Raw genomic sequence first — 23927 nt, 5'->3', positions numbered from 1 at the left:
GTCAGACTTAACTGTTTCTAATTAGCCGTGTGCTGCACTTGTAACAACCCTGTGCGCCCATTGTTTTCCACCCTCTTGACTGCTCTCTAGTGCTGCCTCATTACTGATAAGTGTCTCAGTAACTACACATATTAACAAAGTACGACATAAATCACATGTGGGAAACACACTCCTGCATATCTCAAAGCACTTCCACTGACAGCTAATTGACAAAATTCATCTCATTCTTGAGCTGCACTAGTCCTAAAAGCTGTATACACACACGCCAGAAGTGGAATTACTTACCTACGTAATCAGAGACAAGTAACTTCTTAACTTTGTGCTACAACAAAATGTGGCATAATGCTGCAGTTAGCTCTTAAGCCTTAGATGCGCCTTCAAAAAAGTTACGTTAACACACCTAGAGCATCAAAATGTGTTCATAAAAAATTAAGCTATAAATATTATAAAAATTGAATAATTTTTTAATTTTATTTTTTTAATCCAACACCGGACCTTTCCATACATATCAAATATTAATGATTTTTTTTTAATTTAACCCTTAAAAGTTTTTGTCATGATGCACCTTCATTTCAGTCTAAATAAACACAATATATTAATTATTTTCACTATACTTCATGCAAACTTGATTATTTTCGGTTTGATATTTCAGCCTGGTATATGTGAAATATAAGCAGAAACATTTTTTTTTTAAGGGTTGTAAAGGAAATTGTTGCCAGTGCTGATGTAGCCATCATTCCACTGAAGGGACTTCAGAGTAGTTATTGCTGTGGAACAACCATATGAGATAGCATTCTGATGAACTCTGTTTAAATGGATTTTTAAAGCTTACCTTACTTGATTTACACTACAGTATACCGAAACATTATTATGGAGTGTAAATTTGTGTAAATTTATATTTCTTTTATGCATATGTTATGTTCAGAATTCAGCAGTAGTTTAATTAGTCCCCTTAAAGACAGATTTGCACCAACTGTGGTTGCACAGCAGTGAGTGAGTTGTGCGTTATGGGACACAGTGGATCTGGATTTTATTGAAAAATTGCTTTCATTACTCTGAAATGGATTTTGCAAAACGTGTCTGCATTGTGTTTATTTTTTTAACAGCTTGAAAAGCAGTTTGGGGATGAATAAATTCATGCGAGGAGTTCGAAGTAAAAAAATAAATAAATAAATACATAGACTGCTGTCTTCTGGGAGTATTTTAAGTTTATCATCAATTGTGAATTCTCTGTCAGGGGAAACCAAGCACAGGACTGCAGCAGCACTGGCAGACAATACAAGTTCCCTGGATCCAAAATAATGATGCAATCCTGCAGAGTGGAGGCTTTCGCAGGATTTGTCAGTTCAGATGCTGTAGACGTGCTGATTAAATGGATTTGAGCAGCTGTTTATTAAGGAGTGCCAGTCAACACGGGGTACTGCGGTGATGTACTTCACACTTAACGTCATATAAAAACGGATGGATTTCTTTCTTAACGCACATAATAACCTGAGATGAGCTCAGAGAAACATAAATTATCCGTATCTGCAACATTTCTAGTGCCTTAGACGAGACATGCATTTTGTACAGTGACAGTTGAAAGGGGAATCATTTAAAAGAAATAATATGCGCTTAGTACCATAAATAAAGCACAGCTTTTGAATTGTAAATGTAACATAAATGAGGACGACCAATGGCGGATTTCTAAAGGCACATCAAAAACATCAGAAGAGGAAAAACGTGTACATTTATTAATTACAATATTAAAAAGATAAAAGAACTGAATGTTTTACAAATGACAGCATTGATACAAATAAAAATCTGAATGTGTGTTTGCAAAAGTAATACAATTACAAGGTTCATTGAATGCACCTTGAATGTGCTGGATGTGTCGTGTATTGAGCAGCGGTCTGCATCGTTTTGATCATAATTAAAAACCATAATTAGAGCGGGTTTGGTATTTTTTATTAGGTTTTTGTTGTAAATGCTTAGTTTCAGTTTAATTTTGTATTAGGATTAGGATCTTTTGAAATATGGAGTATTTGCCAGGTGTAAGATTCAAAAAGGTGAGTATTGCGTCTCAAATAAAACCTTTCAAAATTGCCGGCAGAGAAAAAATAAATACATTTCATAGGAACCAAAAAGCATTATGTATGAAATAAATTTACAAAGACAAAATCTAAGCACATTTTTCCTACAATTGGAGTTTTATAAACACACAATTCAGTTTCAGTTTGGTTATCGTTTTTAAAAAAACTTGTTAAACCAGTTTTTATTTTTTTCAGTTAAATGTTTTTTTCAATTGACGTTTTCTCTATTTCGTTTTCGTTAACTATAATAACCTTGCTGTGGAGCCTCCATGCAGAGCGGTGATGTGTGTCTCCACATGATGGGAGGAGACAGAGCCAGGGTCTGTAAAATGTCCCCTCGTAGCTGAGAAAATGGAACCAGCTCACTTAAAATTTTTGTCTCTGGGTGGTTAATCTTCCTCTGCTTCATTAGGCAATCTCTTTATCATCTTTTCACACAAATTCAGTTGGATTTGAAATATAAGTGTCCTTGCAACACTCCATTAGACATTGAATGTCTTTCGCAGCCTTGGCAGAACTGACCCCTGGATGTGGAAACCACAAAATGAAACTCTCTCAATTTAATTTTCACCCTTAAAAATCAATAGTGACCTCACGGGTGACATCATGAAAAATACTTCTTTTATAGCCATTTTAAGAGTCTGACACCCAGCTACAGAGACTACTACCAGACTGACAGATACATGGATAACACAAGTTTTGTCTGACATGTATATATTCCCTTACTTTTACTGTTTTGGTAGCTGATTCTGCTTTTCACAGAGCATTTTGGACACAGCACTGACATAGTGGAAATACTTTTATCAAGTGGATATTATTTTCTGAGCGTGAGTGGCTCCAAGTCTGACACTGAGTGATGAAATGAATCTAACAGCTGCTGCATCAGCTCCCCACAACTACAGTTTTAATCCCTTGAGCACCAAGGTTTTTGAGGTTGACATATGGGCTTGTAAGATGAATTGCTGTGAAATTTTGGTACAGCTATTCATACTTCACTCAGCATGAATTGTAATAACTTTGGTGATTGCTTTTTTTTTTTAAGTTTTTATCTAGCACTATCATCAGGTCAAAATATCACCTTGTCCCCGGACTTTGGTTTTTCAACCAAATGAAACGAAAAACTGCTGACATTCCTACTACAGGAGGACATAAAATTGGCTTTGCAAACTTGGTGGTTTAGCATGCTAGGGCTCGTATGTGCACCTTGCAAGACTGAGCTGAAACTGATGAGGTCTGGCTGCCTCAGGGGTAGCTGTTCTGATATTAACTTTTTTTTTTACTCACTACAAACTTGTAAAGCAAATAGTAAGGCTGCAAAAACTATATTTGAACTATTCTGTGCTGACTTTCCCTGATATGCTGTTGCATGGTTACTATTTATGTCCCTGATTACAGACATCTGCAATGTAAATGATGCTTAGGTATAAGCGTGCACTTTTTCCAAATATGAAGTTTGACTTTTTTGAAGATATTATACGAATGGCGCTATGAACACAGTGCCCTCTGCTGAATCGTGCACTTCTAGGCTGTATGTTTTAAATATGAATGGGTTTTTAAGGTTTGAATTTGAACTTTAAAGTAATTTTGGATATGAAATGTCAGACCGTGTTAAGAATCACAGAGACTATTGTCAAGAGAAACTTATGTTGTCTAAGCTTTACCAGCTGATATGACAGAAGAACACTGTAGTCACACTTTAAGGATGTTTTTTTTACATCTCACTGATGGACGGAATTCATTCCCTCCTATGAATGCATAAATATAAATGAATTATTGATTTAAAGCAATCAGATATTTGGCGTTTTTTTGTCATTTTGTTATAGAAAATCTTGGCTTGACAGGTAGTCTTGTTGAGGCAGTTCTAAGGCAGAAACCCTGCCTTAGAACTGGCTTGGTTTTGTCTTATTTCAGTAGTAGGCTCATAGCTTACTATATGTTCAGTCCCGGAAAGAAAGAAAGAAAGAAAGAAAGAAAGAAAGAAAGAATGAGCCAGTTTTCATTACACTGCTGAAAGTTATTGCTTTGATCCAAAAGTGTCAGCGTTAACCCGTTAACATAGCTGAGGCCTAGGACAGCCTCATACTAGTATTGTTGTAGATGTACAATATCCAACAAAGAAGACGTGTCAGCAGTGTGAATAAGTCTAAAAAGTGACTCACCTCATTGTGTAGAGGAGTGTGCCGTTGTCAACGAGTCGTAGCAGTTTGTTAGGAGTTGTCATGTTGTGAGCCACAGATTTCTTTCCGTTGTGAAAAAAGGTATCAGGAGTCCAGATTTTACTGGCCAGGAGGTTGTTGAGGGGTAAAACTTGCATGGGACCATCAAACTTGAGCCTCTCATCTCGCCAACTCTGACGGAAGAAGACATCAATGGTGTACTCCTGAGGAGAGAGAGTGCATGGTACAGCTCACATAAGTTGAAGGCATTTTACTGATAAATAACTGAGGTGAATATGAATATGCAAAGTCCAAACTAAGGGAAATCCAACTACTGGAAATATATTTTTAATAGTGACCTAAAAACCCTCTGAATGATTTGCTGTGGATTGAGAAAAAAAAAAAAATAATAATACAAGGGTTTGTGGTTACTTCCTATACCATCTACCTGACCAGTTCATAACACAATTTCATTTCCTTATTTCGAAGCCTGTTTCGTTACCTGCTCTTTCATTGCATCACCTTCTTTGCTCTGCCACCCCAGGAAAGTACAGGTCTGAGAGAAACGCTGACTGACCAGTTTCAAGTTCAACGTCTTAGACCTAAAAATGTGGTACAACTACTGTGTGCTGTTCACATTTTCTTGCACAGTTTATGCACTGTTTTAAAAGTATTGTTTAAGCGATGACATCAGGAAAAAAAAACTAAACAATCTCCAAACTTACAAGAAAGACAGATATATAGATAGATACATGTACTTTATTGATCCCAAAACTAGAGTATTTTTGTGTTACAACAACTAGAGTTTTCATCTGTAACAGAAACACTGTATTACTCATACAATGTAAGGACTGCTTCGTGGTCCCATACAACTGACTTGTTTATAAAAAAAAAAATGTAATTAACATAAGTAAAACTACAGAGCCTAAAATGCAAATAATACTGACATTAGGCCTACATTTAATGAAAATTAAAAGAAATGCATTTCAAATATCAGGTTTAAAAAACGGCACGTTTTGCACACTTATAACCACCAAGACCTTAACGAGTGTTAGATTAAAATAGCATCCAACTGACTTCCTGTCCTACCTTCCTTTGTGGTATTTTAAGTGTCGAACTGAACATGTTTTGTTCTGTAGTCATTCCTTCATTTCAATTCCTTCATTCTGTCAGAATATGTGCTATATCTACTGACTAGCCAAAGAAAATGCAACAGGAAAAGATGCATTAATCAGTGGGGGCAAAACATACATGGATGTTGGTATGAAGGATAAAATGTTGGATCGCCACACACAAACAAGTGCCAGAGTTTGATGCATCTTACTCTACTGTTTACAACTAATGCATGCTGATGAAGTTGCCAACTTGCATCGCAGCTGATGACGTAGGTAACTTGCGTAGCAGCTGATGACGTAGGTAACTTGCGTAGCAGCTGATGACGTAGGTAACTTGCGTAGCAGCAGATGACGTAGGTAACTTGCGTAGCAGCTGATGACGTAGGTAACTTGCGTAGCAGCTGATGACGTAGGTAACTTGCGTAGCAGCAGATGACGTTGCTACTATAGCGGCTGATGACGTAGGTAACTTGCGTAGCAGCGTATTGCATTGCTACTATAGTGGCTGATGACGTAGCTGGTGACTTATATAGTGACCTACTATTCAATAGGTGTCAGCATCATAGCGTCTGCATGCATCATACTTGATGTTCTCTGGCCAAATTTAGTATATCCATATCGCGCAGTGTGATTTATAATGAGCTTATAAGACTGCTGAAATCGCACTATAGTCTGTAGGAAGCATAACTCACTGAGAGCTTTAACAGAATAAGGATATAAAAAGAGTAGGTTATACAGTGTTTTGTTTGTTAATGTTTGTCGGGAGATTACAACTCTGTTCATCAAAGTTTTACCTTCAAACTTCAAACAAAGGAATGAGACACAAATAAGCCTCGAAGAAAAACACGTTGCGATACATCGGTTTCATTTTTTATTCAAATGCAGCAAAGTATTTTTGTATTGTCATCGATGCATGAAAAGTAAATAAAATGAACGGGAAACAGCCAGTCAGAGAGAATTCATCTCGTGTTATTCATTCAGTAAGACTCTGTTGCGGTGTCCTAGCAACAACCTTCCCTCATCAGCTGCATACACAGCAGTGGTGCAGACTCGCTGCAGCTGTCTGAACAGAGTAAGGGGGAAGGATGCTGTCTCTATCCCCCACAACAGTGCACATTATTGGTGATCAATAAAAGCACAGCGCGCGTGTTTGATTCCAACATTCTTTTGTGAGTTTTGCCCATACAGTGGATGGCCCGGGGATCGGCAGGTGTTTATCACTCGGCTGTAACTGGCTGGGGAAAAAAAGTGATAAAGTCATTTCTCAGAGGTTCAAACCACAGGAAGCCATCATCCTCAGCGGGAGAGGTGCACAGCTTCCGCTCAACACATCAACAGGGCTTCTCTAAACTGCACCACATGGGTGTCTGTTAATTGATGTGATTGGGCTTTTTAGCTCGAGTCACCTGGAAACAATTCTACCGTCTGCTCTGCAACAGTGCATATAAAAGGATAGTTTAGGTGTTGTGTGGTTGGATGAAATACTGTTATACACAGCGCCGGCGGTCGGCAAGGAACATGCCCCCCCATGCCGTGAACCAGCTTGCGACATGGAGGATCAGTTACTGAAAACATAGCTGGCTCATCAAATAAAAAGCAAGCTCTAAGTCTACATCTTGCCATTAAATAGGCTTTTCCTTCCATAAACTGAAGTTTGTTTTGCTTTGTAAACCAGTAACTTCTTGCATCAAAAGTTCATCAATAAAAGAGGCGATTCTGTATCACGGCTCATGGGAGTTATTGACTCACTGCTGCCTCCGCCAGTACATTTTAATGTGATATTTTTTGCAAATTCCACTTTTTAAAAAGTTTGGTTCAGATTTACCTGACACAAACATGACATCCCCGGAAGCTAAAAATGCTGATTTCTTTCTATGTACATTGGTATGGGAGCGTGAGCTGTCAAAAAGAACCTGCAAACACGTGTCCCCACAGGCTGTCACATTTTCCCTGAAAGACTCAGTGTCTCAAGCTTTTTCCTCAGTGTAGGGGTATGGTCAGTGCTGATCACTGTATGAGTCAGTAAAAAGAAACTATTCCTTTAAATCTACTGCAAAAAGAAATGCTAAACAAGTGCATTTTTTATTTTTTTTGCTCTTTAACATAGTCTGAGAAGGACACAAACTGTGTGGTGATCTATTGCTCAGCGTTCCTGTTTATGGTTTGTCTTAACCCTTCTGGTTAACACTCCAAAAAATTTTTGTTCAACCCTGGCACAGAAAAAGCTAGGGCCATTCTAATATCATCGCCGGTTGCCTTTATGCTATTCACTTAATTCCTCTTGACTTTTCCTTTATGAGATGCCAAATCTCATTCTATTCAGTGTACAACCTAAATAGATAATGGTGTGCTTGGCCCAGCTGGGCGGTGCAATGATTTCCCATCCTTGGAAGTGAAATCTCCTGTAAACACTGGAAATGAATATAAATTGAAAGACAGGAATCTGGAAAAAAAAAAAAAAAAAAAAAAAAAAGCATAGTCAATTTTCAGACAAGGCAAAATGGCACAATGGGTTTGAGTGCCAGCTCATGTTCCTCTGGGGACTGACTGATTGATTTCTCCTTGACAGAGGAGACAGAGTAGAACTGCCCAACCATATATTTTAGATCTCTTTTTATAGCAGTGAGGCTCAAGAATGGATTTACAGTAGTAGACAAATGTAATTTAAATGACGTTTTAAAACACTTTAATGGCACCTGAATGACACTGCCCCAGATTTATTCTTTTATAAGCCTATATGCTCTTTTCTGGCACCATGCCTTTATTAGAAAGCAGAGGGCAGAGATGCATGATATGTGGGGAGAGGAGAGAGGGGAATGACAAGCATTAGTTGTCCTTGGATGGAATACGTTGAGTCCTCTAGCACTGGTTCACCAAGACCAAAACCAGAACTTCTCCAATAATAATGAAAATAAAAAAGATCTATCCATATATTTTTTTTAAATCACAGAATGGCTGCTTTCCAGAGTCTTTAAATTGTCTAGTTTTGTTTAATACAGTAGTAAAAATATCAGCAGTTTACGTTGATATAAAAGGCACTAAAGCAGCAGATCCTCATTTGAAAAGCCAGAACAGGCAAATGTTTAGCTTGATAAATGACTTCCAAGCTGCTGCTGGAATCAATAACTTTAGATTAACAGCTGATCAAAAGACAGCATGTACTGTAAATGGGGTCAGACCCACTGAGAATTATCTCCCGACTCCTCAGCTCCTGCAACTACAGTACAGCTATATCTGCTCTCCAGCTATATATGCAGCTATATATGCTCCCAGTTTGGCTTAGCATGCTGCATGGCCATGTCTCGGTGTATTTCCATTTGTTGGTGCAATGAATTGTTTAATTATGAAGGGATACTTAGGCTACATCAATACTGCTATGTTAATTAGAATTTTCCCGTCCATGAGCTTCTAACACACCTAAAAATGTATTACTCTAGAGTGTGACAATACTTTACTATACTATACTCGCAAGTGCAAAATTTAAACGTTTGCCTATTTCAGCACTGCATCAGTGCTAATCATCAGCTAAATCAAACCTGACTGCTTGTACAAACATTGAAAACAACAACAACAAAAAAGCCTGTTAGGAGCATTTTTGTATTTTTAATATACATCATGTCTAATCAAGCTGGTCTTTCTTGCAACGTAAAGCCAGGCGACAATAAACAAAGTTTATGTGATTCTGTCTCACAGAGGAAGGAAGCAGTATGACAAATGCCAGCTGCCATACAGCATCAACAAACATGTCACAGAACTGAACCCTGGCAGTAGATACTGCGGGACTGTCACAGTATTGTTTTGATAGAAAATAACTTGCAAACCAATAAGAACAGGGATCATAAGAAAATAGAGAAAGAACAAACAGGTCAGAGACACAAAGAAACCTCTCCTTTGTGTGTGAGGAAGAGTGGTGGAGAGAGGTGGCCGACAGCAGTGCTGCGGGAGGGAGGATAAGAATGATAAGAATGAAAGGAAATGAGGAAAGAAAATTGCTGATAAGTTGGTAGTTAAAGTAGGATGTAGAGTAGACTCGGCTAAATGAGCCTAGATGTTAACAAATGACATTGTCTGGTTCTATGATAATAACAGGAAGGTTGTGTCTAAGATCTGATACAATATTAATGCAGCCTTTAATCCTAAATTAATGAGCTAATTAAGTTCTGACCATTTCTTCCATCTCATTTTATAGTTTTAATTTCTTTTCACCCAACAGATCTGGACATGTCATCATCCCTTGTGTTTTTTACACACCATCCACAGAGTCCTCGCTGTATTTCACTGTATTATCCGCTTGATCTATAGCTGCAAGTTTTATAGGTGATATTTAAGTTATTAAAATATTTAAGTTATTAAATCAAATCTCAAACGACCCCAGTCGATGTCCTGGGGCCCTACACTTATTTTACAATTATAATGAAAACTGACCAACAGTGAACAATATTTTTATAACAATAAAAATAATACATTAGGTTAAACATAACACATTATTAAAGTAAGCTTGTCTAGTATTTTAATTACAATGGTCTACATGTTGTTTTGATTTAATGTTTTGATGCTTTTTAATTGTGAAACAAACACTTTTACTTTGAAATGGTGTGCAATATCATTCTTAATATTTTTAATTTTAACATCATGATAGATGATTCCATTTTTTACATTATGATTTTAAATTCTAATCACTAAAAATGTAATTTTGCCCAGACTTTTTTTTTCACTTGACTGGCCACCTCCTGACCAGACTAGAAGTTCACTGGCCCCCAGGTCATTTTGAGTTTGAGGCCACTTGTGTTAAATAGTCATAATGTGTCATGAGAGATGAAGGAAACATCCATCCATTTTCTACCACTTTATCCTCCACATGAGGGTTCACGGGGTTGCTGTACCAATCTCAGCCGACACAGTGAGTGCAGGAGTGGGCAACATTTTTTCCAGAGGGCCACACTGGGATAAATGAAGCAACCAAAGGGCCGCAACTAAACGTTTGTAAAGAAATAATAATCATTAAACCAATATTTAACATGATGTCTCTTTTTATGTCGATCCACAGATCGACATCGTGGCGTAATCTCAGTGCAAAGAGGGGCACATGGCGCAAAGGGGGTTGCATTGTCTGTCTGGATTATGTGTGTTTTGGGGCGTAACAATCAATTAAATCAATCCGAATTTGGGAAATGCGAGTGCATTTGATACCTACACAATGTGAGCGCTGGGAATGTGAAAATAACTTACATATATCAGACTTTGAACAGACTCTTGTGAAAACATTAAGGAAACATGTTAAATTTAAATATTAGCTGCACTCATAATGGCCAGTAAATTCACAAAATAAAGTTTCAGGCTGTATTTGCAGGCTGTAAATTGTGTTTATGTTTTGGTCTGGTCTTGCTTTTACTGCACAGAGCTCCCCTACAGTTTCAGAGAACATATTTTTCCAACACCACTGTAAACATTCATCCATCCATTGTCGACCACTTTATCCTCACTGCTGTAAAAACTCACCGCTGACTCTCCCCCCTCCGTTCCCCCCTCCTGGCCATGCAAACACAAATCCATGCAGTTTTTCAATTCTCGTCATTCTATGCTCGCTTTATGTTCAGTCATGTGTGGATTCTTTTCTCACACAGGAAGGCGAAGGTGGTAACTTCCACCAAGGCTAGCGAACACTCTCTCCCCCTCCCTCGTTTCACTTTGTCAGTGAATATTTAACAAACACAAAGTTTTTACAGTCTGTTATTGTCGCCCCGTTGTCGTCCTCTCATAATGTGATAATCCGATGCTGCTCTCAAGCAGACACACTCGCACTTTCAATCACACAAACCAAAATGAACAGCTTCACTGTTTATAAAAATAAATCAGACTGTGGGACAGTTATGTATGTGTTTGTGCAAGAACATGCTGGGTACAAGTGCAGCATCTAATGTCTGCAATATCTCAAACCTGGCAACCCACTTGAACTGTGCTCATGCAGTCTTTTGAACTGGGATTGCAGTTCAACATTTTAAAAGCTAAAGATCACTGTTGTACATATTTGACATAAATCACCTTAATAAACTATGATCTCTTTATTTTTTTCCAGTTAGAATACAAAACTAACAATTATTAATATGCCCTGAAGGCACAGAAGTAATTCATTGTCCAACAGTGCTGCAATAGTTGAAAGGATTAATAATTACTTACTAAATGAAATACCACCTATAAATAAACATATAGTAATATAATATAACATAATCTATTTAGTTTGAGGATGTTATGTGGAGGGATTAGGAAACCATCATTAACATGTATTTTCCTTACATTTTATGTTAAAAAAAACACATTTGACAGATTAAATGATGATGAAAACTTGCTTGTCTAATGTTCATGAGCATTTTGTTTGTTTGTTTGTTTGTGTTACACTGAAGGACAGGTTTCACTGGTTTGATTTAGTGTCTCTGTCCTCATACAAATATTACGTTTTCCCACATGACTGATGAAAACTAGATTTCATAACGCACAATTACCTGGTATAAAGTGCGTTATGAAATCTAGTTTTTGACAGCACAGTCGACCATTGATCACATCTAGTTAGCCAACATGGTGAGCATTGCTGCTCGGAGGTTTGCAGCGCATTCATTTGATCGGCCCTTTTGAACTTTACACTCTGGGCTTTGTAATGATTAGTCAAAGACTTGATTAATGCCTTAATTACAAACTCCTTCTCGCTCTCCGGTTGTCAATTATTCGTTCTCGCTTCTCATCTCGTGTTGCGTTCACCTTTCCAACCTGTGTGAGACATGCAATGAGCTGTGAATCCCACACCGACTCCAATTATCTTCATTGTTCTGTGGCTTGTGCAGCTCTGAGCCATAAACATGTTCGAGCACTTCAACTGTGTCACACTTCAGACAATACCACAAATACAAGCGCGAGGGCGAAAACCCGACGGCAGTCGAAAAAAAAGAAAGAAGAAAAACATGTTGCGGTGAACGGTTTATGTAATAACTTAAAGGCTTAAAAATCTTAATTCATTTTTTAAAATCTGAAATACATTATTAAATGATGGTTATTTTAAATGGCTCTCGGGGAAATAGAATAGAATAGAGTACAATAGAATAGAGCCTGGTCTCATGCTCACCATAAAATATATAATAAACTTGTGTAACTAAACTCAGGTGGTTTCCAACCATGAGGAGAATGACAATGACCATTTTCCATTATATGCAACACGGACAGCTCAGGCTGAACAGTTTGAAAATAAAGTAAGAGAGTCAAGGTTGAGATGGTTTGGTCACGTGCAGAGGAGGGATAGTGATTATGTTGGACAAAGGATGTTGAAGATGGAGCTGCCGGGGCAGGAGGAAAAGAGGAAGACCACAGAGACAGTTCTTGGAAATTGTGGAGGAGGACATGAGGACGGATGGTGTAGCAGAAGAGGACAGACGGGATAGGACAAGAGGGAGAAGCCAAAAGAAGAGGAAGAAAAAGCGTTGTTCAATGATGGTTATTATTTTAAATGGCTCTCGAGAAAATAGAATAGAACAGAGTACAATAGAATAGATATATGTATATATATATATATATATATATATATATATATATATCAATTATTAATTCATGATGAGTGTGACTGTAACTAAACAGTGTTTGAATGAAATTGCAAACGCTGTCAATACATTCATTCTATTTTTTCCAGATCTTTAATTGTAATTAAGGATTTATCCCTGCATTAGTTGATATGTGGTGATTCCTAAAACACAGTCAATGTTGAACTGAAGCAGAGACTTAAAACAATGCCAGAAATTAAATCACACTTGGGTCCACGCGGTGGAGCATGTGGCTAGCACTGATGCCTCACCGCAAGAAGGTTGGCGGTCCCATGTCCCACATATCAAAAAAAAACATGCAGAGGTTAATTGGACACTCTAAATTGCCTGTAGGTGTGCAATAAAAAAAATATTTAAACCAAAAGAGTTGAGGCCTAATGTGCAGCCCTGACAGTTACAGTGTTCAGGCACACACTAATTACATTACCTTCTCACTGGTGCAAATATCTTGCAATATTTTCAACATTTTCCCATGGCTTGTGTCTGCACCATGCAGCTGCAGCAGAGCAGAATCACATCACAGAGCAGCGTGACGTACAGAGTCTTATCACATACGTTCCTGCAGTGAAATTTAACGTTAAAGATAATAATAAGTAAGTGCTTTACGGATATTGAGCAGCTACGGCTTTTACTGTTAAGCGGCCAAGTGTCACAAATTGTAACGGTAATGGCAACCCACAACTCGGAATGCTGTGTTCTTGTCCTGCATCAGTTGCAGAGAGACAATTTATTTTTACGTGACAAATAACTCTTAAGGCAATATCTTATGTCATACGGAAGAAACTTGGTGTTCTTCCACACAAGTTGGCATTTAGGAAATGTTTATTCTGAGTCATTTGAAGATTCATACAGTTAATTCCCATTGCCATTGGCATAGCAAAGGCCTTGCAAAACTCCTATACTTGGATTACTACAACAAGACAGTGCCAAACACCATGGCAGTTCATCCAGTCATTGTTGACACATTTCACCCAAGAAAATTCCTGATGCGGCTTGAGGACAACATTATGGTCAGCAGGATACATTGTCTGGGCGAGATCTTGAAGATGCAGCAATATCTCATTGGTTAAGTGAACTTTTTTTTTAATTTCATTTTATTTTGCACACATTTGTTGGTGGAACGAGATGGAAAATATAATAATACTCTTATTAAAGTTAATAGGACTCCTCTGGGAACAATTAATGTCTGAATTATGGCAATAACTGCAACAGTTATGGTATTTAAGTCTGGATCAAAGTGCTGACTGGCTGGTATTGCTTTCCCTAAAGTCACTCTGTTAGCGTGGCTAAAATGTGGGGCATTAAAGGAGAAACGATTAAGACTGAAAACTTCCTAGACAGAGCACACTCTTCTCCTCAGGCATCTCATAGTTTATATTGCGTCCACCCAGTGGTCCAATTACCCATCTCTGCAGCATCAAGTGTCCCAGAAACGATTCCTTCTCACTCACCCCAAGGGCCAGTTGTTCAGCCTTCACTTGGACCCCAATACGCCACATCTGCCTTTATCATCCTACTATAACTGCAGGAGGGAAGCATAACTGCATAACTGGAGTGAAACTGCAATACTAGGCCAATAACAATGCTAACCTCCACCAGAGTTGTGTCTGACCACTGCAAGACCCAGAATGTGGGTTGCTCTTGATGCTGATCTCTGGTAAGTAATTTGCATCTCATCTCGTCCACCCTTCCCCTCCTCTCGTGTAGTTTTGTTGCTCAGAGAGATGATGTAGTCCTATCACATGCACATACATGCAGTATCCATTCACAGTTACCCGTCTCCTCGTTTTGACAGGTCTGTTCACAGGAAACGGGGAGCGATTTAGGCCGTCACAGGTGCTGCGCTGAAGCTTGCAGATCTGAAAGATTTGCACAATCTCTGGGGGGGGTAAACATTTGTGTAATGTGTGACATTTTCAGCAAACAGCCGTTCGCTTAAAATTCAGGGAACTCAAACTCCTGAGTGTCTGAGCAGTTCAAGATCTTCTGAAGAGAACAGATGGAGTAAATATTGTGTTACTAATATTTGAAGATGAACTCCTGGATTCTACAGTCAGTCAGTCAGTCAGTCAGTCAATGTCCTGACATGCAAACCCTTATAAAACCCCTTTTTTTTTTATATACACACAGACACACGGAACTTCAAATTACCAACAATATTTCGATAAAAAAAGCTACACTCCTAAAATAGGGCTTATTTGTTTTCTCCGGTCGTACAGGGCGTCATGTTCTCCACTGTCAGAATATGATTCATGTGCAGGTCGGGAACAACTTGAAAGCAGGTCAGGCATACTTTAATATGGACTATATTTTTTGTGTGGAAATGGCGGCAACAGGTTCATCATGTTTCTTTTCACAAGATGTCACAAGACAAAATGTCTGTTAATGCTTCCTTTTTAAAAAAAAACCCACATTAGTAACCTTGGTGTTTTTGGCACAGATATTCATTTTTGTCACAACACTGCTCTCTAAAAAATACAAAACTGCTAAATGAAGTCATCTGTTGTATGACAACATGGGGCGATTAACATAACAGATTATTTAAGAATATACTGTATTTGTATGGAAAAGCGTGTTGCATTGCATGGACTAAAATAGTCCGTGGCAAAATCCGAATGCAGTCGCTGGTGTTTGACCAGACAGGCAGTAGAGCTAATTACTCAATACTTGGCACTAAACTGTGAAGATGTGCACCTGGATCAACAAATAGCATTACTAGATAGCCATATACTTTGGTTTACACCTGCAAAAAAAGTGGTTTAGTGCTTGTACCTTTTCCAAACAGTGTAAAACGTGGTTATGTCTTTGTAACTCGTCTACATATGCTGTGGAGTCGGATTGTTTTGAGTACTTTACTGTTCTTAGGTAGCTCTCATCCACTCTCACTACTGTTTGTTTATGTGTGGGTGTTAAAAGCAGTTTGTAGGCGCGGCTGGTCTGCAGCATCTCTGAATCATGTCATACTTTATACTTCAACCATACCACGTCCTGGTTTTGTCTAGGCAAAAGAAAGATGTAGAATCCTGACGTGATCCTAAAACACAATGTAAATGGCTCATGACACACAAAATATGGAGAGAGACATACACCACAAATGAAATGTGACCAGAATGTAAGAGAGGGATCCAGTGGTCATGTAAACTATGTGGACTCATTTTAACCCTTATTGGTCACATATTCAGGCTTTACAAAATGTGTTTGCTTTTTTTCATCTTATTTTGTGTTATTGTACAAAATTTTTAGTAGCAATAATTGTGCAGAAGTCACAAAATAGACAGTTTTTTTTCCATTTATTTTTGCTCATAAAAACGAGCCAAGCAAACTTTGAACTGTGGCGTATTTCCAAATTTCACAAATTCAATCCGATTTTAAAGATTTTGTGTGTACTTTTTGCTCTAATGTGTTTATATTCTGTCATTGGTGAAAATGTTAAACAGATGAGTGCAATTTGGGAAAAAGACTGCATATTATAGCCTTGAGTATCTACTGATAACAGTATCAGTAGATACTCAAGGCTACAATATCATTATCATTATATCATTTTAATAAAAAAACTATGGTATTGTGCCATCCTTCGTTGCATTGACTGGATACAGTGTCAAAAAATATAATTAATGTGTGAATAAACTGCACATGTCTGGTGTGGTAAATACTAACACACCGACACAACCAAATATAATGTCTTTATTTTAATTGGCATGTATTTACTGTACATGGCACTTTTCTTGTCTCGACGGCCACTCAAAGCTGCTTTACAATATCAAAAAAATCACTCACACATTTAAACATCGCATCTATATGCAGCACATTCTCTATTATACATCTATCATACCCATTCACACACTGCTGGCACAGCCGTCAGGCGCAACATGGGGTTAAGTGTCTTGCCCAAGGACACATCGGCATGTAGACCAGCAGAGGCGACAATCAAACCCACGACCTTCCAGTTGAACGACAACTCACTCTACCACTGATCCGCCATCATTAAGTATCCATTAACCTCTGCTATTTATAGCACTGAATTGTTGGTAACTCATTACAACTCAATTACACGAAGTGAACTGAGCATCAGGTATAAAGCTCACATATCCCAACCAATATTTATTAAGTTCTGAGACTCTTTGGACCTCATGTGCATCCTCAAACACTTAATTATCATGATCTCCAAGTTGAAGGCAGCTTCTCTACTTCGTAAACGTGCAACATTTAATCCAAAACACAAGCCGTAAATACATTTTCCCGTGTCTTTTCACAGCTCCAAGGTAACTAAAGCCAAAAATTAACATTTATAATCCTCACGTTCATTTTCACATGATGTTAAGTGTTTATGTCTTTCCGTGAGTGAGCGAGATACTAAAAGCAGCAGGGGTGATCTAAAGCTCAGTTTCCTGCTTTGCATTCAAAGCAGCTGTATCCATAGAGTGGTATATTAGTTTGAGATGAAGCACTATCAATTTAAATCTTATTAAAGCGTTAATGAGGTTCTTTACATAACTTATTAAAGGAATCCAGGGGGAAACAACTAGCTTTGACAAAATAACAAGGAGTACACAAGGGTTTTTTTTTAATCTTACCAGGATGCAACTAATGTTCCTCTTTTTACTTAAATGTCCTAACAGCTGCTCCAAATTAGTCTGCTAAACTCTGATGAACTGACTCCAAAATAAAGAAGTTTTCTTTGGTGAATACTTCGAGGACATTTCTTAAAGAGCTTCTTCCCCCCGCTGAAATACCTCCAGGATTTGTGACTTCCTCTCCTTTTAACTGACCTAGAAAAAAACTTTCATGTTTTTGCTTCCCTGATCCTTTTACTGCGGCGCTCAATACTTTGAGGTTGTCCTACACGACACTCAGTCATCTCATCACACTCTTCCTAAACTCGCTGGCCTGGAAAGTCATGAGCCAGAAAACACAATCGCACAACACTGACCTACTGTAGATTTGTCTTCCTTGGCTCTGAGTACCCGGAACTCCAGACTGTATTCAAAGCTCATATAGTCTTTACCAAAGTCATTTGCCCCGGTCACACAATTACCCAGCCTATAAACCTAGTCCTCCTCTCTGCTCGCTGAATGGAACAGCCCTATTCTCTAAACTCAAACAATAAAAACTGAGCCATCATCCCAACTAATTACTCTCAGATCTTGCCCTCTCTTTTGAAAATGGGCACCAGTTTCAGCAGGCAGACTACTCATTATTGAAGCCCAGAGTCAAGCTCTAGTTATTTGTTGCAGCTTCCCATCAGCATTTGGTCATTACACTGAATCATCATTGTTGTCCTCTCATTCCCTCCTCTGCTTAAAGAGCCCCAGAGCGAGTAGTGACGACCTGCCGCCCCAAACAAAAGCTCTTTAAATAAGAGACTCATTGCAGTGTACAGGAAATGATGCTGTGCATCTCTGTAAATGTTGACCTGAATTATGCAAATACATTGTCCACGTTTATGTTGTTAGGTGTAAGTGTGTAACATTTAGGAGGGTTTAGTGACCGATTTTGTATATACTACTTATTAAGTATGATTTTATAAGAGTATAATCAAAATATTTCGTACCATGTTGCCATGGTTGCACAATGAAGCTCTTGGCTCATGTCGAGCGTTTGTCCTTGTACTTCTTCTTTGGTACGAATGCCTCGTATGCTCCGCGTCCAGACTTATACCGCCACCCGATGGTGAAGTGGGATACTACAGGACCCTGACGCGAGTTAACCCATGAAAATATATTACACCGATAAAAATAGTACTGAATTAAAGGGCACCTGCTTTTGACTTATGCCAAAACATACTGTTTAGACCGATCCTAAACATTAAACACAAGTACACAATTTAGGGTTGAATGATGTGGATAAAATATCCACTTGAAATAATTGCAACAGACATTGCAACTATGAACTGATTCACAAGTAAAGCTTCAATATTTACTGTATTAAGAATTAAAAACAAGATGGAGCGATGCCATTTTTTAAAAACTACAACATTCTAAAAGCAAAGCAAATGAATGGAAGATTGCTTCCATTCGTTTCAAATTGCCATTTTGATTTAAAAGCCAGTAATTGTTCAGCCCAACTGCATATAGTATATACAGTAGAGCAAGGCAATATGTTAAAGCCTGAGGTCAGACTGATCTAACATCAAATGTAAAATAAAATAAAATAAAATAATAATAAGAATGTTGATGCTCAAAAAACAAGACCTTGGTATTTTACAGTATATATGAGGCTTTGAATTATGGTAATTTTGGTTAATGTGTGGTTTAGGCAATAACTGGTTATGGTTAAGGTTCAGGACAGGGCTTTGTTTTGGCTGTTTAAACGAATGCAGGTCACTGCAGTGTCCGAGGAAGAGTAGTGCAAACCACTCTGTCGCATCTGACAGGACATAGACGTAGCACTTGTTGTGGCCCCTGCTAACTGTGGCTTCGATCAGAACACCAACACGAGTGTGCCTCTTTGGCCTGGCCAGCCGTCACTTTTGCCGCAGTCTGTCGTCTGTGCCGTTTGCCACTGATTCACGATGTTGCCAAGTGGAGAATGTGAAGAGAATAAAAGATTGGGGCGAGAATTGAGCCCTGCGAGACCCCAAAGGTGATATCTGCCTGCGAGAGATAAAGCGCTGTCTATTGTGATAAAGAAAGAGAGCAAACACTCTCCCTCACAGAGCAAATCCAGCACACTTTGGTCACTTGAACGTAGCTTTCCCGATCAATTATAAATCGCTCTAAATAATTTGGCCGTCCATTTTGATGATCGACTAATCAGCTTGAGTATGTTTTCAAGTTGTCAGCATCTTAACTGTGAATATGTTCCGGTTTTTTTGTTCCTCTGTGACAGTTAATAGCTTTGGTTTGTGGACAAGAAATCATCGAAATTCAGATGTTTGTTCAAACATGGGTAGTACAGTTAAAATCTCAACCTTTAAAAAACCCTTAAAGTTCAAAATATGCAGCCGAAATGTGCATCAGACTGAATGCAGTGTGGCCATGAGGAGATTATTTGAAGGAATAGTACATCACTTAATATTTGTTCAAACTTTTTTCGGATGAAGTGACAGTCCTTTCTCCGTCTTCTAATATTTACAGATGGAAGAAATTAATAGATTAAGTGAGAATGGAATGATTGGCCAATTTGATTCTGATAATGAATGTTATATGTGGGATCATCTCAAACCCAAGTCCAGGATTTTGTTTGTTACAAATTACAATGACAGTATTACAATAGAAGGAAGGCGATTTGTCTCAAGATAAAGGGATAACAATAACCACAACACAAACTACAACATATACAGATTTCAATTTCACAATATATGGCTTTGAGGGGGGAAAGAGTTTAAAACAGTGATTTGTAAAGATGAGCTTTTGTGGAGTTTTGACAGTCTGAAAGGAAGCTGCTTCAAAGAAGCTGATGCTAAAAATGAAAAGAGAACCCCCTGGTGAGACGATAAAAAACTCAACTCGGCTCTCTAAAAAAAACAACAATCTTGTTTTGTCATACGGGTTGACAGCCGGCTCGAAAACTGAGCCACAGAAACTACCGGGTGCTCAAGGCAGTCAATTAGAGCTGCATGATCAAGTACGTCAAACGCATACGGTCTCAAGACGAAGCGCGAACCATCTCCTGCAATAGATGTTTAAAAGTAGTCATTCACAGCATGTGATTGCATTTTTACCAGAAAAGTAGTAAAAAAAAATAATAACACTCATTTAGGACACCTAAGTTATTGCAGCAGCATAAGGACCATTTCACCATTTAGTGAATCAGCTATTTTACTTTACTTTCCACCAAAAATATTAATAGTTATGTGAACAACATTGCCTATTTTTTTTTATATATATATACACACACACATATATACATATATACATATATACATATATATACATATATACATATACATATACATATACACATACACATATATATATATATACTTACAATTTAGTTTAGAGTTAAAGGCCGGTCAAGCGGAATGTTACGAGCATTAAAATTGAGAAAACATGCTGCTGGTAGCCAGATAACAGTGGATAAAAAAAAAATACAAAATCTGAGAAGCAGCACTGAGAGAATTGTGCACAACACAAGTGTGCAGGAGGAACATTATCTGTACAGGTAGAACATCTTATCCACAGAGCAGCATACACTCGGAACATTGCTTTGAAATAAGCGTCCCTCAGATTGTGATAGTGGAAAAATAACTATGAGGAGGAAAGTGGAAAACAGGGACTTCTGCTTTGGTGAGTTGTTGGGTTATTACAGCGTCACTTTGAAAACAATTATCTCATGAATCTCAGCTATATTGGTTTGCTTTTATAATCATCTTCAAACAACTGTCTGTTCCTGATATTGACTTGAAAACTATACTGAATTCAATGTTGCCATGCTGCGACTCCATTTATTTTGCCCTAATAAACACTGATGGGATGCTCAAATAAAACATGTGGAAACTTGAATCTGAACAAAGTTTTAAAATGACAGTGGCGATTGGTGACTCAAGGCAGTCAATGACAAGGTTTATAACAGTGCCAGATCAGGATTTTGAAGATGTGTGTGCACCACATGAGATATGGGTGGTCCCAAAGCTGGCTGCAAGTCAGGACACGTGACTTTTTTTTAATAAATATATGTAAAAAATGATATATTAAAAAATATGCCATAATAAATCTATGTCTTAAAATGATGTTAGCTGTTTATCTCGCCATGAGACAGCATTTTCTGACGGTGAATGGAAGTTTGTAGACCATTCACCATAGAGAAAGTTTGTGTGGGAAACACAGGGCGAGCCACGTGGTTGGTGTAGTGGTTAGCACTCTTGCCTTTAAAGCAAGAAGAACCAGGTTCATGACCCGGTCGGATCAAGGGCCTTTCTGCATGGAGTTTGCATGTTCTCCCCGTGTGTGCATGGGTTTTCTTCGGGTTCCTCCCAGAGTCCAAAGACTCTTTGGACACTCTAAATTGACCGTAGGTGTGAGAGTGAATGATTTGTTTGTCTTTATATGTGGCCCCACGATGACAGGCGATCTGTCCAGGGTGTGACCCTGCCTATCGCCCTGTCAGCTGAGATTGGCACAGCACCCCCCGCGACACTCATGTGGAGGATAAAGCGGTAGAAAATGGATGGATGGAAACACAGGAGCTGCTGGTTCACTGCTGCCTCTTTGGTTATCTGAACCAAGGACTTCAAACACTAAAGTCACAAAATAACACTTTTTGAGGTTACTGATGGAGTCAGCAGTGGGTGAACAACCTCTGTGTGCCATGATTTAAAATCCCTGATTTTCTCTTTGGGACTTGGGAGTGAGTCATTTTCAAAGCAGAACATTTTTAATGCGATCATAAATGCTGTCTAATAGCAAGCGAAAGACATATTCATAAGGAATGGTAGACTTAAACAGGCATACATTAAATGTGTGTTTCACTGTGAGTGACTGTTCTGGTTCTCGGTGCTGAGGGGGCACACTGGCTATGTGTCATACAAACTCTACGTTATTGCTGTAAGAATGTTTGCTAAACTAAAGCAGAGTGGAATAAAGACAAATAACCTGCTGAGTCTTGATGACTCACAGTGTTGGTTGCAGCAGAGGCAGAACACGGAGCACGTGAAAAAATAAAATAAAAATACTCACCATGTCTGTATCTGACACTGGCCCAAAACTCGTCACATAGATGTTCGTCTTCACCTCCGTCACGCTCTCTAAGGGAAAAAGACAAAATGGAGACATCACAGTGGAGTCTGTTTACAAAACGCTTTGCGCTGGCTTCACGTCTGTCTTCGTTAAGCTGATTGTTTGTGTATGTGTTGGTGAAGTTTGCCCAATGGCATTTCACTAAGCTGCTTCACACGGAAATTCAGCTGTAATCGAGGGTGAGAGGATTTTCTTTCAAACTGAAGGTTTAGGTAATTTGTTACTTGTGGAAGGATTAGCACCTGGATTCTTACGTTGTGTCATCCACAGATTGCCGGTACAGGAGCCATAGGCTTCATCCATAATAGAAGGTTTTATTTGAAAACAGCATTTTCAGAGGAAAATCATCTGTTAGAAGTTATCTGTGTCCATGTTAACACACATGTAACTGGTAGTGTCACACTATAAAGACACATGTGCTGGACTACGACCAATGTGGATGACTCCCAGAGAGTTGTTTTCAACCTCAGTTCAGGGGTAAATTATTCCTGGATTTGCCTTAGAAAGCCTTTTGTCGAGTACAAGCACAATTTGTTCACCTAATCCTATTTCTGTCCACTACAGCATAGAATCAGCTTTAGGCCAGGCTTGTGTGCGTGCATGTGTGTGTGTGTGTGTATCTTTGGAAAGGAGACATCCCTTTTGACCCCAAAAAATAATTTTGGTTGTACTGCCCCACAAACATACACACAACAACTGTCCCTGAGGGACTCCGTGCTTGGTAATAAACTGCAGCAGAACAAGTCAGTGTGTCTATATTTGACTCGACTAAAAGGCACACTGTGTTGCTGTTACACAACTTTATATACAAGTTATAATCATTTCTGTTCTGTATATTCCTTTTAATTATAATTACATGTATCGAAGCTCATCAATTATGTTTGTGGTGCGGTGATGGACAGATATGATTCTCGATACCCTTAATAAAGATCAAACCAGATAATAAGATTTTTTTAATTATATAAATAAGTAGAGGTGAAATGAATGATAGGGTTTTAATATAGCTGTAGAGAAGAGCATGATATGAGAGTGGTGACGAGTGATATTTTGCCCTCCTCCATGTGGCCTGAATCAGCTCCTCTGGGGCAAATGTGTAAAATAGGCTTTTGTGCTGTTGGTGAGACAAATAGCTGCTCCCAGTGGCGCAACAACTAGAGAGTGATGAGGCTTTTCTCCGAAAGTGAACAGATCGCCGACTCTAACTCTGTCCCAGATCTCGGCGACCACCCACAGGTGAAGTCTCCAATCCTCTGGCAAAGGGCCCCCCTGAGATGGAAGATCCACCTCCACATTAATCATTCCCGCGGCACAAATAGTGCTCGCA

General features: G+C 38.6%; 1 protein-coding gene across 5 annotated transcripts in view; it reads right to left on the bottom strand.

Moving 5' to 3' along the window:
• The window catches only part of gabra3 (gamma-aminobutyric acid type A receptor subunit alpha3), a 115339-nt gene that overhangs the window by 22181 nt on the left and 69231 nt on the right, over positions 1 to 23927 (bottom strand). For all 5 annotated transcript variants that reach the window (XM_058628150.1, XM_058628149.1, XM_058628152.1 and 2 more), the window contains 2 exons: positions 22544 to 22611; positions 4232 to 4452 (listed from right to left, as the gene is read on the bottom strand). In XM_058628150.1, the coding sequence (XP_058484133.1) occupies positions 4232 to 4452; positions 22544 to 22611 (289 nt within the window). The remainder of the gene's footprint in view (positions 1 to 4231; positions 4453 to 22543; positions 22612 to 23927) is intronic.

Source organism: Solea solea, chromosome 4, assembly GCF_958295425.1.
Source record: "Solea solea chromosome 4, fSolSol10.1, whole genome shotgun sequence".
In the NCBI taxonomy this organism is placed as follows: Eukaryota; Metazoa; Chordata; class Actinopteri; order Pleuronectiformes; family Soleidae; genus Solea; species Solea solea.
The sequence above is the reverse complement of the archived record's forward strand: the minus strand, read 5'-3'. Positions and strand labels throughout refer to the sequence as shown.